Source organism: Lycorma delicatula, chromosome 1 (assembly GCF_047948215.1).
Source record: "Lycorma delicatula isolate Av1 chromosome 1, ASM4794821v1, whole genome shotgun sequence".
Lineage (NCBI taxonomy): Eukaryota > Metazoa > Arthropoda > Insecta > Hemiptera > Fulgoridae > Lycorma > Lycorma delicatula.
The window spans coordinates 47,829,693-47,841,558 of NC_134455.1; the positions used below are offsets into that span (position 1 = coordinate 47,829,693).

General features: G+C 31.2%; 1 protein-coding gene across 1 annotated transcript in view; it reads left to right on the forward strand.

Annotated features, from left to right (window-relative positions):
- The window catches only part of LOC142317948 (sperm-associated antigen 7), a 55,609-nt gene extending 44,000 nt beyond the window's left edge, over positions 1–11,609 (forward strand). Inside the window, exon 6 of the mRNA XM_075354483.1 lies at positions 11,260–11,609. Coding sequence (XP_075210598.1) covers positions 11,260–11,381 — 122 coding nt within the window. The 3' untranslated portion in view covers positions 11,382–11,609. The remainder of the gene's footprint in view (positions 1–11,259) is intronic.
- Positions 11,610–11,866: the final 257 nt, after the last annotated feature.

An 11,866-nucleotide genomic window follows, 5' to 3' on the forward strand; every position in this document is an offset into this window, starting at 1 on the left:
ATATTAAGCTAATTATTTTGCTGTTCATAGATGATTATTGTTAATAATTTAATAATTTTATTTGTATATATATAAATATATATTTACTAGCGTACCCTGTTGTGACTTCACCCACAATATAGATGTAGCTTCACTCGCAATGCTTTTTTAATAGCAAACTTATTTTCCTATAAATAAAAAATATTTAATCAACAATACTATAAATAAATCGTGATAAAACAGTAAATAAAAATTTTTATGAAAAATACTGAAGGAATATACGATAAACAATGAATTGTTGCCCAAAACTTAAATAAAGGAAAACAAAAGAAGGAAGATAAAAAACTGAACAATATTTGTTAGACCAATCCATTTTATGAATGAATTAAAATAGTTCAATAAAGATAAACAAAAAATGTTTACAATCTCAAATCTAGCATCCCCATCACAGCTTCACCCATGCTGTATGGTTACTTGCGCTTCCTGTCACGATCAGAGGGTCATGGCTCACTTCGCTCTCCCTTCCCGTTTTCCTTTCCTCTTCCTCTTCCCCCATTTCCCTTTCCCTTTCCCCCGTCCTCTTTTCTTTTTTCTCTTTTCCATTTCCTTTTCTCGTTTTTCCTTTCTTTTATTTTTTCCATTTTCCCCTTCTTCCCTTTTTCAATTTTTCCATTCTTCCCTGCGTTTAAATTGATCCAGTAGTTTTTTAGTCTATACGGCACTAAGAACCCCTAGTAATTAAAATTAAATAAATTGTTCAAAGTATCCCTCATCATTACTTACATTACTCAATATAACATTTTCTTAGTAAAAAATTTTATTTTTTTATTGTAAATTTAAAAAATTAATTTTATGAAAAATTTAAAAAATCTGTATTTTGACTCATAAGTTTTTTTGCTTTACACCAATTTTATCGGCTACTACTGGAACTCATTATTTTTTTATTTTTTACGTTAAAAAATATATCAACCCACAACTTCATCCAACAATTGGTTTTCGATGAATTTTCAATATAGGTTCATTTTGCCGCTAAGCAGGAATCATGGTAAAATTCTTTGTTATTCCTAATTTAAAAACAAAGCCTTTTCCAGACATATGTTTATTATGAACAGCATTCTTCAGGAGCACTCACACAATCATTCTGTCACACTGCGCACGCACACGATGTATTAATATTACTTATTTGACAGATATAATGAATTACTTCATTTCCATACTTTACCTACACTTTTAATCTAAACTTTTTTTTTTGCATCTGACATCGTCAATTATTTGCTTTACATATTTTAATTTTTTAATTCCATTTTAATTTAATTATTTATTTATTTAATCCCCTTCCTCTTCCCCCATTTCCCTTTCCTATTTTCTCTTTTCCCTTTCCATTTCCTTTTCTCATTTTTCCTTTTTCCTAGTTTCCCCCTTTTTTTTACATTTTCCTCTTTTCGTTTTTACCTTCTTCCCTTTTACCTTTTTTGATTTTCCCTTTTTCCCCATGCATAAATCGGTCCAGTAGTTTTTTAGTTTATAGCAGATACACATATTGGAAATATTGCAATGGAATTGTAAAATATTTAATACAGCATATGTTGATTTTGCATCCAACAGAAAGCACTGTTAACATGAATATTAGTTTTTTATCGATTTGAACCCCCTAAAATCAAAATTTAGTAAAATCCTTTCTTAGTGCACGCCTACTTAAAGATACGAACATACCCAGAAAATTTCAAGTCTCTACCTATAATAGTTTTAGTTGTACGTTGATTATAAGTCAGTGAATCAGTCAGGAATCTCTTTTATATAAGAGATTAATAAAAAAAAAAAAACACTGGCACAACTGAATTTGATTATTTCATTTTAACTAAATGATATTTAATTGTATTCTTCCTCCTAGAGGAGACGTGATTTTCCTCAGTATTGGTTCAATATCCATAAGAAAGGTTATTTATTGCCTTCGACTATGTTTTCTGTTTTCTGAACGAAGAGAAAATGTGTAGTTGCTCTTCTTCAATAAAATATTTATTTCACTGATGGGGATGCTAAGAAACAATTTTAATTGAAAAGCTCTATCAAATATCAAACCAGTTTTTGGTTCAGAAAATTTCAGGATATTTTTTTTAATTCTCTTTTTTTGGCTGAATTATTTTCACATGTTTATGTTTTTGACAAGCCCAATTCTAGAAACACAACATTCAGTGTAATGGGTCTAAAGTTATGCTGTTACATTTTTAAATGTATTTAAAAACAAACAGCAGACCAAACTATTGTAACTGAACTTAAACAATTCAGGCTTTAAAAAAAATACAATTTTTTTGATAGTATTGTGTAATTTTGTTCAATAAAAACCAACTATGAACAAACAAAAACATTAAGTATAATCAAGAATTTAACAATTTATATCAAGCTTTTGAATGGATTCATCATCAGTTATAAAATACTATTTTATCAGATAATTCATCTACAAAATCTGACAATTGTCGTGAACAAAAAATTTAAATTTTATTGATCACCTTATTACACATGGACATATAATCACAAATATAGAGAATAATCTAGAATTAAATAATATTTACTTGAACATTTGAAAAAATATTTAATTTACAGATCTAATATAAATAGTTCAACATGATAAATAAATTTACCTTTCCAATAATAAGTGTGTATTTCTGTTCAACAACAAACATAAAACAGAGTTTATAGATTGAAAAGGTAAATTTTGAACATTATGAAATGTTTAAATTGATATTTGTTTTGGGTAACTGTAACCACCATTTAATTTAAATTAGTTTGTTATCACAGCTATCTATTTGTCTTATTTAACCGGTTTCTATGTTATATTTAATTTTAAATAATAATTTATGTTTATTGTGTTACAAGGTAAAATCATAAGGTAAACTCAGTGATTAACTATTCTAAGAGAATTGCAACTGCTGGTTGAAGTTAGAGTTATGGCTAAGGAGAAATTTGGGCCTTCTGTACACATAAATGTATTAATTGTGTATGATAATCATTTTAAATCAAATTATGCTATTGTGAATAAAATTAAAAATGAAGCATGATTGAGGCCACTTATCTCATCAGTTAAAATTATAAAAACTGGATTCATGATATATTTTAAAGCTTGTTTTTTTCTTAAATAATTAATGTGAAATACCTGTTAGAAAATCAATCTGGTCACTTTTTAGTTATTAATAAAAAAAGTAGCCATCTTGTAATATGTTTTTTCGATTAGTTGATTTGTGACTACTTAGCTCATCCAATGTACAACAAAAAAATGTTCCTTCAGAATAAATATTTCATTTATTTTTGAATGAGCAGAATATGTCAGGCATATTGCTCATGCGATATGCATAAGTAATTTTTAAAATAATTGTTTTTTCTATTCTGAAGGAATATGTAATTCAGTCAAAGTGTTTATTTTAATAAAGAAAAATGAAATTTTAGTTTATAGAGATTACAGTAAGCAAGTACAAAGTGTTCCAAAAGTCTTGTACCATAGAGATATTACAATATCTGTTCAATATGGTTTCCATATAAGTCAAAATATAATTGAAAAAGCCTTCCGTGTTCTGCAGAATGTTTTTCATCAAGACTGGCACACAGTTTTGATGCACTCTTACAGATGGTTTTTGTCCCTTATCTTGACTATGTAAACTTGGGATTTTACATAACCCAACATAACACTATCCATTGGGTTTAAATATGGGTATCGTGGAGCCTATTCCACTTGTCCCCTACAACCGATCTAGTGGGGGAAGTGTTCATTTAGCCAATCACAAACTTGTGTACCATAGTGCAGAGGGGCACCGTCCTGCTTGAACCATTCTGGTTTTCCAGAACCCAGCAAATCCAAATCAGGCACTAATACATTTCCTAACATTGCCAAGTAAGTTTCTCTGTAAACTGTTCCATTAAAGAAATAGGGGCTAATGATCTGGTCTTTCCACAAACCATGATGCAATCAGCTCCTTGCTCCTTATTGTCATTAAACCAATGAGTGTTACTGTTGGATAAGTGATGTCAGTTCATCTTCCTTATGACTATCAGGATCGTCTTCTGACATGTGGTGTAACACTTGTAACTTCTATGGATAATACTTGTTTTTTTGCAAGATCCTACATACTGCTGACCGAGAAACACCCACTTCCAAGCTTGTTCAGCAAATTTATTTTTTTCGGACTTACAGATACCTTCACCAAAAGCCCTTCACTACCTCTTCTGAAGTGTTCGGATGTCCAAATCTTTTAGCATCAGCAACACTACCTGTAGCCTTGAATTTTACTAGCAGTCTGCCCACCACTGTGTCTGACACTGGCTCTCATTGAGGATACCTCACAACCACATTGAAGGGCGTCCCTCATGTGGCTTGTTGGCAATGCTCTCTCTACCCTCCTTGAATACTTTATACCACTTGTAGGTCAGTTTTTCCTCTTTTTTTTTAACCTCCGGGACCACTGTCAGAGGATGAGATGAACGACAAGTAGTGTGTGAAAATTCCATACCTGACTGGGATTTGAACTCGGGACCTCCAGATGAAAGGCCGAGATGCTACCATTTACGCCACGAGAGACCAACTGTAGAAGGTCACCTTCTTCTTTTTCCTGTTTAGCCTCCAGTAACTACCGTTTAGATAATACTTCAGAGGATGAGGATGATATGAGTTTAAATGAAGTAGTCTTGTACATTCTCAGTTCGACCATTCCTGAGATGTGTGGTTAATTGAAACCCAACCACCAAAGAACATCAGTATCCACGATCTAGTATTCAAATCCGTGTAAAAATAGCTTGTTTTACTAGGACTTGAACGCTGGAACTCTCGACTTCTAAATCAGCTGATTTGGGAAGACGCGTTCACCACTAGACCAACCCGGTGGGTTTGTAGAAGGTCACCTGGTTCATAACATCTTCATTATACATTGTAGTTAATAATTCATGCGCGTCTTTTCATCTAAAAATTCATCAGCAATTTGTCTATGAGAGAATCCTTCTTTTCCACAAAAGAGGATAACCTCTACCCACTCTTCAGTACTAACATCTTTCACTCCTGCAACTAGAAAACAGAGCAAAATTAGTAAAATCCCAATGGTGCGGGACCTTTGAGACACTTTGTAGAATACTGGGAAAAGCAAAAAATTTTAAGAAGTTATTTTTTAAAGGAGATTGTCATTTTCAGAATATACTGGCATTTTAAGTCCAGTCATTCAAGGGCAGCTTCCAACAGTGATTACTGATGGCCTTTTACAAGGTGGTAGAAGGGGGAAAACCTCTCCTTTAAATCCAAATTACAGCTTCCTTCTTGGTCACAGTAAACTTCATTTAAAGATTTTCAAGAAGTTTAAGTAGCTTATTTTTTTTTATATCTGCAGTCACAGCAGCAGGAGCAGCCAAGTAAATGAGTGTTCCAGTCTTATATTCAAGAGTTATCGGGTTTGAGTCTTCATATCTGTGTTTTTTTAACTTTTATTTTTTCTTATACATACACTAATACAGTTGATTTTTTTTTTTTTTTAATATATGAGGGCTGTTCAAAAAGTAATGATAATAGTGACCCTGAGGGAAAATGTGTTGTGAAGGCTGGTAATACTGCATACCATCATGTAGCCCATTCTTTTAGCCATCTAAATTATAACATGAAATTTTTAGTGAAACTCGGGAAGAAACGAAAAGACACGCATGAATTATTAACTATGATGTATAATGAAGATGTTATGAACCAGGTGACCTGCTACAAATCCACTGGGTTGGTCTAGCGGTGAACGCGTCTTCCCAAATCAGATGATTTGGAAGTTGAGAGTTCCAGCATTCAAGTCCTAGTAAAACCAGTTATTTTTACACTGATTTGAATACTAGATCGTGGATACCGGTGTTCTTTGGTGGTTGGGTTTCAATTAACCACACATCTCAGAAATGGTTGAACTGAGAATGTTCAAGACTACACTTCATTTACACTCATACATATCATCCTCATTCATCCTCTGAACTATTATCTAAATGGTAGTTACCGGAGGCTAAACAGGAAAAAGAAAGGTGACCTTCTACAGCTGGCCTCTGTGGCGCAAATGGTAGCATCTTGGCCTTTCATCTGGAAGTCCCGAGTTCAAATCCCAGTCATTTCATTTTCACACACTGCTTGTCGTTCATTTCATCCTCTGAAGAAATACCTAACGTGGTCCTGGAGGTTAAAAAAAAGAAAGGAAAAAACTGACGTACAAGTGATATAAAGCATTCAAGGAGGGTAGAGAGAGAGAGAGAGAGCATTGCCGACAAGCCACATGAGGGACGCCCTTCAATGTCCCATACAGAGTTTGTAAAGAATGCAGCTGCTGCTATCATTTGCAAAGAATGACAAATTACTGTTAGGGAGCTCACCGTATGTCTAGACATTGCAGTTGGCAGCCCATTTTCGATTTAGTCATGCGATGTGTCTTGCAGATGAATGCAACATTGTGTCTCCATGTTTCAAGATCTGTTATCGTGGTTTGGTAGGGAAGCAAACGAAGAAATGAATTGAATCATAACTGTAGATGAATCTTGGATGTATCACTACGATCCGGAACTGAAGCAACAAAGTTCTTAATCGAAAAGGGTGTAATCGCCAGCTCTGAATAAAGCAAAGATGACTCGCAGCGTTGATAAGGTTATGATAATAATCTTCGATTCTGAGGGTTTTTTGTTCCAACATGCTGTCCCTCAAGGCCAGACGATCACAGCAGATTATTAAAAATTGGATATGTTCGCGATGTTGCACCATTTAAAAAAAAAACAGCTACTCAAGAACATTAATGAAATTTTACTGCATCATGACAAGCACAGCCCCATGTCACTCACACTAGTTGATTTCTTGAACACTCGAGGCATCGCAACTGTACCCCACTGTACAGTCCAGATTTGGCCCCTTGCAACTTGTGGAGGCGCGCTGCAAGAAGCTCGAGAAAGATGATCTGGCATTCATATTTTAAAAAGTGGCAGGAACAGTGTGAAAAGTGTATTAGAACCGAAAGGAGATGTTCTTTGAAAAAGAACATGTAGATTTGGAAGACTGAATAATTTTTTTTTTCTGTAAGCGTTTTTATCATTACTTTTTGAATAGCCTCATAGTATTTTTAATATTAATATTTATTAGAATCTAGAAATAAACTATGAATTTCATGTTTGCTGGTTATTTTATTTGAATATAATTATATTATTTTATTTTATTTGAATATAATTGTATTAGCACACAGTAGATTGTACAACAGCAGATAAGCTGTGAGATAAGGCACATTGAAATAAAAAATTGTTACTACCATGCCTAGTAATTAATGAATTATAAAACCATAAAATAATTCCAAAATACAGTAAATGCTCCAAAATCTGGCAGAATTGATGGATTGGCTTTGCTGGTTATCGTGATTTCCAGATAATAGAAATTTCATAACATGCTTCTAAAATAGGTACATTACTAGCATTTGTGTTAAATATTGCGTGGGTTGCTGAATTACTATGTAAAATTAATGTAATATGTAATACATATTGGCATAAAACACATTTAAAGATGAAACGGATGTCATTTAATTGTGATTGAATTTTAGCTACAGTACACCTACACTCAGAACTACTACAGTATAAATAGAATGAAATATGATAATCTAAAGTTACAATCTTACCCATCCAGAAAAACTGCAAAATTATCCATGATTGTAAAATTCACAAAACATTAAAAACTATGGTTAATTAAAACATTGTTCAGTAATACAGTATAGTATATATGCTAAATCAAAACATTACTTATTGAATACACATAGAAATTGCTTTAAACAATACAGTATGCAAAATTCATACATACAGTTACAATTTATGTTGTGCTCTCCCGTATTACTAAAAAATTTACGAATATCAGTTGACTGTTAAGGTGACATTCACTTTTGCAATAAAGTCAAATGAAGAGGTGCAGCAGCAAAATTTCTTGTTCCAAGTATCATGGCTGCCTTTCAGCAAATTGTAAAAGTAATGTAGAATATGCATCTGCAACACTGGCCCAACTAATCTTCTCTCCTGCAATTTCATCTTCATCGGTTATCTAACATGATGATTTGGTTTCTGCATTGGCACCAATCCATTCAGTACATTGCCTTGAGTGAGGTTACTCATAATGTTTGAAGGAGAAAGCTTTTACAGATTGATACAATTTCTTACAAAACATTTTCTAAAGAATATTTGATTAAATTTGTTGACAAAAGTTTCTAAGCAAGCTGCTGTAAGATGCTTTATTTTACTGTATTCCAACGAACAGCTATATTAAATATTGCTTCTTATGCTGTAGGTTTTTAAGAATTTTTTAATTGATCCATCATGGCAAACAAGTTTTTGAAGAAAGCAATTTTTATGATGACATTTTATAATCTTTTCACACCTTCATCCATTGAATGGATGGCTTCCATCACATTTGGAGGAAGATAAGACGTGACAATATTACCTGATTGTTTTAATTAAGAGATATTTACTGTCTTCTGGCTTCCCAATTTTTTTAAAAATGTTCTTTCACAGAAGGAACAAAGTTATATAGAAACCAATTTTCTTATTCATCCACACATTTTTACCTGTGCTTTATATTACACTGGCAAATGAGGTATGTCTTTTATTGCCCAAGGACATTGGACTTTTCAAGCAATGAGTGTCAGTGATATTTGTAAATCACAAAACATTTTTGCACTCATTATTTTAGTCATGAGCTATTTTTTCATTATCTTCTCCCAGAGTTTTATTGAGAAGGCAACACCACTGCAAACCTGTTTCTTTGGTGTATATCTGATCAGGTATCAAATTGTGCTCCTTGACTAATTTGTCAAAAGTTTGACAGTACTCTTCAGCTTTTCAAAATCAAATGATTTTTGTTCGCCTGAAATATCCAACTTTCTTATTCCATGTCTAACTTTAAACTTAAATAACCAACCAACAAAAAATGTACATTCCTCTACAATCAGCATTACTTTTTTTTTTGTAAAAGTCTGGTCTTTTCTATGATAATTGATCTAGAAAGTGGAACATTTTTTTTTTTATTGTTAAAGGACAAAAGCACTCGTGTAACACTAAATCTAACTTCTAGATTGAATTTTCATAACATGATAATCTGTTATGGATTGTTTTCATTCCAAAGCTCCATAAAATTTAAGAAGTTCTTTTTGTTTCCAAATGTTGTATATGGTATACAATCCCATGGCAAATTCTTCTGCTAATTTATTTCTATTTTCTCCATTATCCATTCATTCAATGTCAATTTTTTCTTTAACACTACCCTTTTCAAAAGGATGTTATGCTATGGAGAGGAAAAATAACAGTTGATAGGGTTTATTGGACATTTTTATTTTGAGACCAGAAGTCTGTAGTTATTCAGTTTATGTAATAGCTTATAGACCTAATAAGCTTGCTTGCCATTGTTATATTTGTGGCTTATTAATTTATGTTCTTATTCACAAATGTGGCCTCTAAAGATACTTATGTAATTATTCATTACTACACGAATGAAAATTGATTTACAGTATTTTTTTTTCTTTTTTATTGAATAGAAAAAAGATGCAGTATTCGATAAAAGTGTACTGGTTATTAGAGCAGTTGAGTTATCAGAATGCCTCTGCTTCTACTGTAATTATTTATGATATATTTATGGAATACATAAAATATGTGGTTTTATTCCATTAGCTCATTTACACAATTTATTTTAACCACCTATCTATATTTGATGTAATAGACAATCATAAATTTTAGATGGGCAATCTTACTAAAAATTTATGTATGTTATTATGACTGTTATAATGCAAAAAGTAAATAATTATTCTACTGTTTTATCTGATTGTAGTAAACATATAACAATATAATATTTAAATCTCATAATATAATTTATAACTTACAAAATAAATAAGCGAAGAACTTAAGTAAATTTTGTAGTTTATTCATAACATCTTTTTTAAAAGTGTTTAATTTTTATTGTCATTCTGTGTAATAGAAAGATTTTGTAACACGTTGCAGTATTAGGTTAGTTTAAATTATACAAGAAAAATATTTTTTACGTATCTAGGATTATTGTTATAAAGAAAAAATTAAATAATTTACAATTAATATACTTTTGAATAATAAATTATAAACATATTGAGAAAAAAAGCAGTGACAGAAAATAATTTTGTGTGGCAATTACTTTTTAATATAACAGTGTTTGAATCGTTTTGCTGTGTGCCTTGGGAATAAAAATATTTTTTTTTAACTATTTAACCTCCCACTCCTTTGCACAATTTGTAGATTTGATATTTTTCTAAAAAAAAAAAGAAGAAAATACATGCAAGATATATGTTTCAATAAACATCTTTTTGTTGTAATTGTTTCACTTATCTCTATATAGCTGAATAGGAATAGGGGATCCTTATGATGTAAAATACGATTAAGTGTTCAATATTGAAGCATACTCCAGCACTGCAGAATGAGCGGCTGGGAACTGAATAAAACCATTGCACTTATACATCTATAATCATGATGGTAGGGATGTTTATTTTACTCAAGTCATATTACTGAATTAAACAATAGTTTTACAACTACTGTATTTATTTAATCAGTATTTTTTATTATTTATTAAAAACATTTTATTATGAATTCACAATAATTATGCAACTTTCATTGTTTCATTGTTATAACCTCAAATCTTACATTGTGCTTACTTAGTCAAATTTAATATCTTTTGTTTTACAAAACTCACACTTCCGCATGATTTTTACCTACAGATTTATTTTTAATTTACAAGTATTCACAATCAACTGTTTTTTAATGCAATAAAAATAGGTCACTATTTAAAATATAAAATCAGAACACTTCTACAGCATTGGTTTAAAATGTGGTTTTATCCCTACTCTTTCACTTACTTCTGTACATGCGCAGTTTCATTTTATTTAGTTTTACCACTCATTTAGTGGCACTAGTTTATGCTTCAAATTTTACCAATTCCAATTCATGGGAGCCCCTATCCAGTTATATAGAGATCAGTGAGTTGTTTGAACTTAGTGGTCTAAAAGTCAGCTGATGTGAAAAATTAGTAACTGGAAAGTATAATAATGGGTAATTGTTGGAATTTTTGTGACTTTTCACTGTTAAGTGGCTTCTAAGTCAAGCTTCAGTTAAATTTTGCAGTATGACATTAATTTAATAGTGTCTTATTACTTGTTATTATGTATGGTATAAAATTCTTTATGCACAGTATATTATTATATGTTATTAGTCAGTCACCTGATAAGAAATTTAATACTTTTTTCTTTTTTTTAGTGCCGAGTGCAAATAAAAAAGATGTCCGTTCAATTGAACAAACTTTAGCTGACATTCAATCAAAGAAACGCCAAAAATTATCGCATGCCTATGATTACGCTCAAAGTTCAAATGCAAAATAATGAGCTTGTGTAATTTTAATGACTTCTTTTATTTTTACACAGATTGTACCTTTAATTTGTTAATTGTATTTTAATTAGTTATCATTTAAGTAAATTCATAGTTATTAGCTATTGCATTTTATTCATAATCGATTGGATAAAATAGCAACTATCTTCCACAACATTATCATTGTAAGTGTCAACAATTTGATTAATTAAAATAAAACTGCTATAATTTTGTTTTATTAACTCATTTTTTTAATAACTTGTTTGACCCTGTAGTGTAACAATGTATGGGGTACATCCAGAAAGTAAATTAAGTTTCTAAAGTGCCACTGCAACGCTATAATTATGAATTTATTCATTTATGCTGAGTCAACTGATTTTTTATGAGGATTGATGCCATTCTTATTCTATTGAATAGTCTTCATTCTTTGTAATGTGTGTTTACAATGTTTATGAAAATCAAGACAACCACCATGTGTGAAATTTGGTTTGTGATCCAT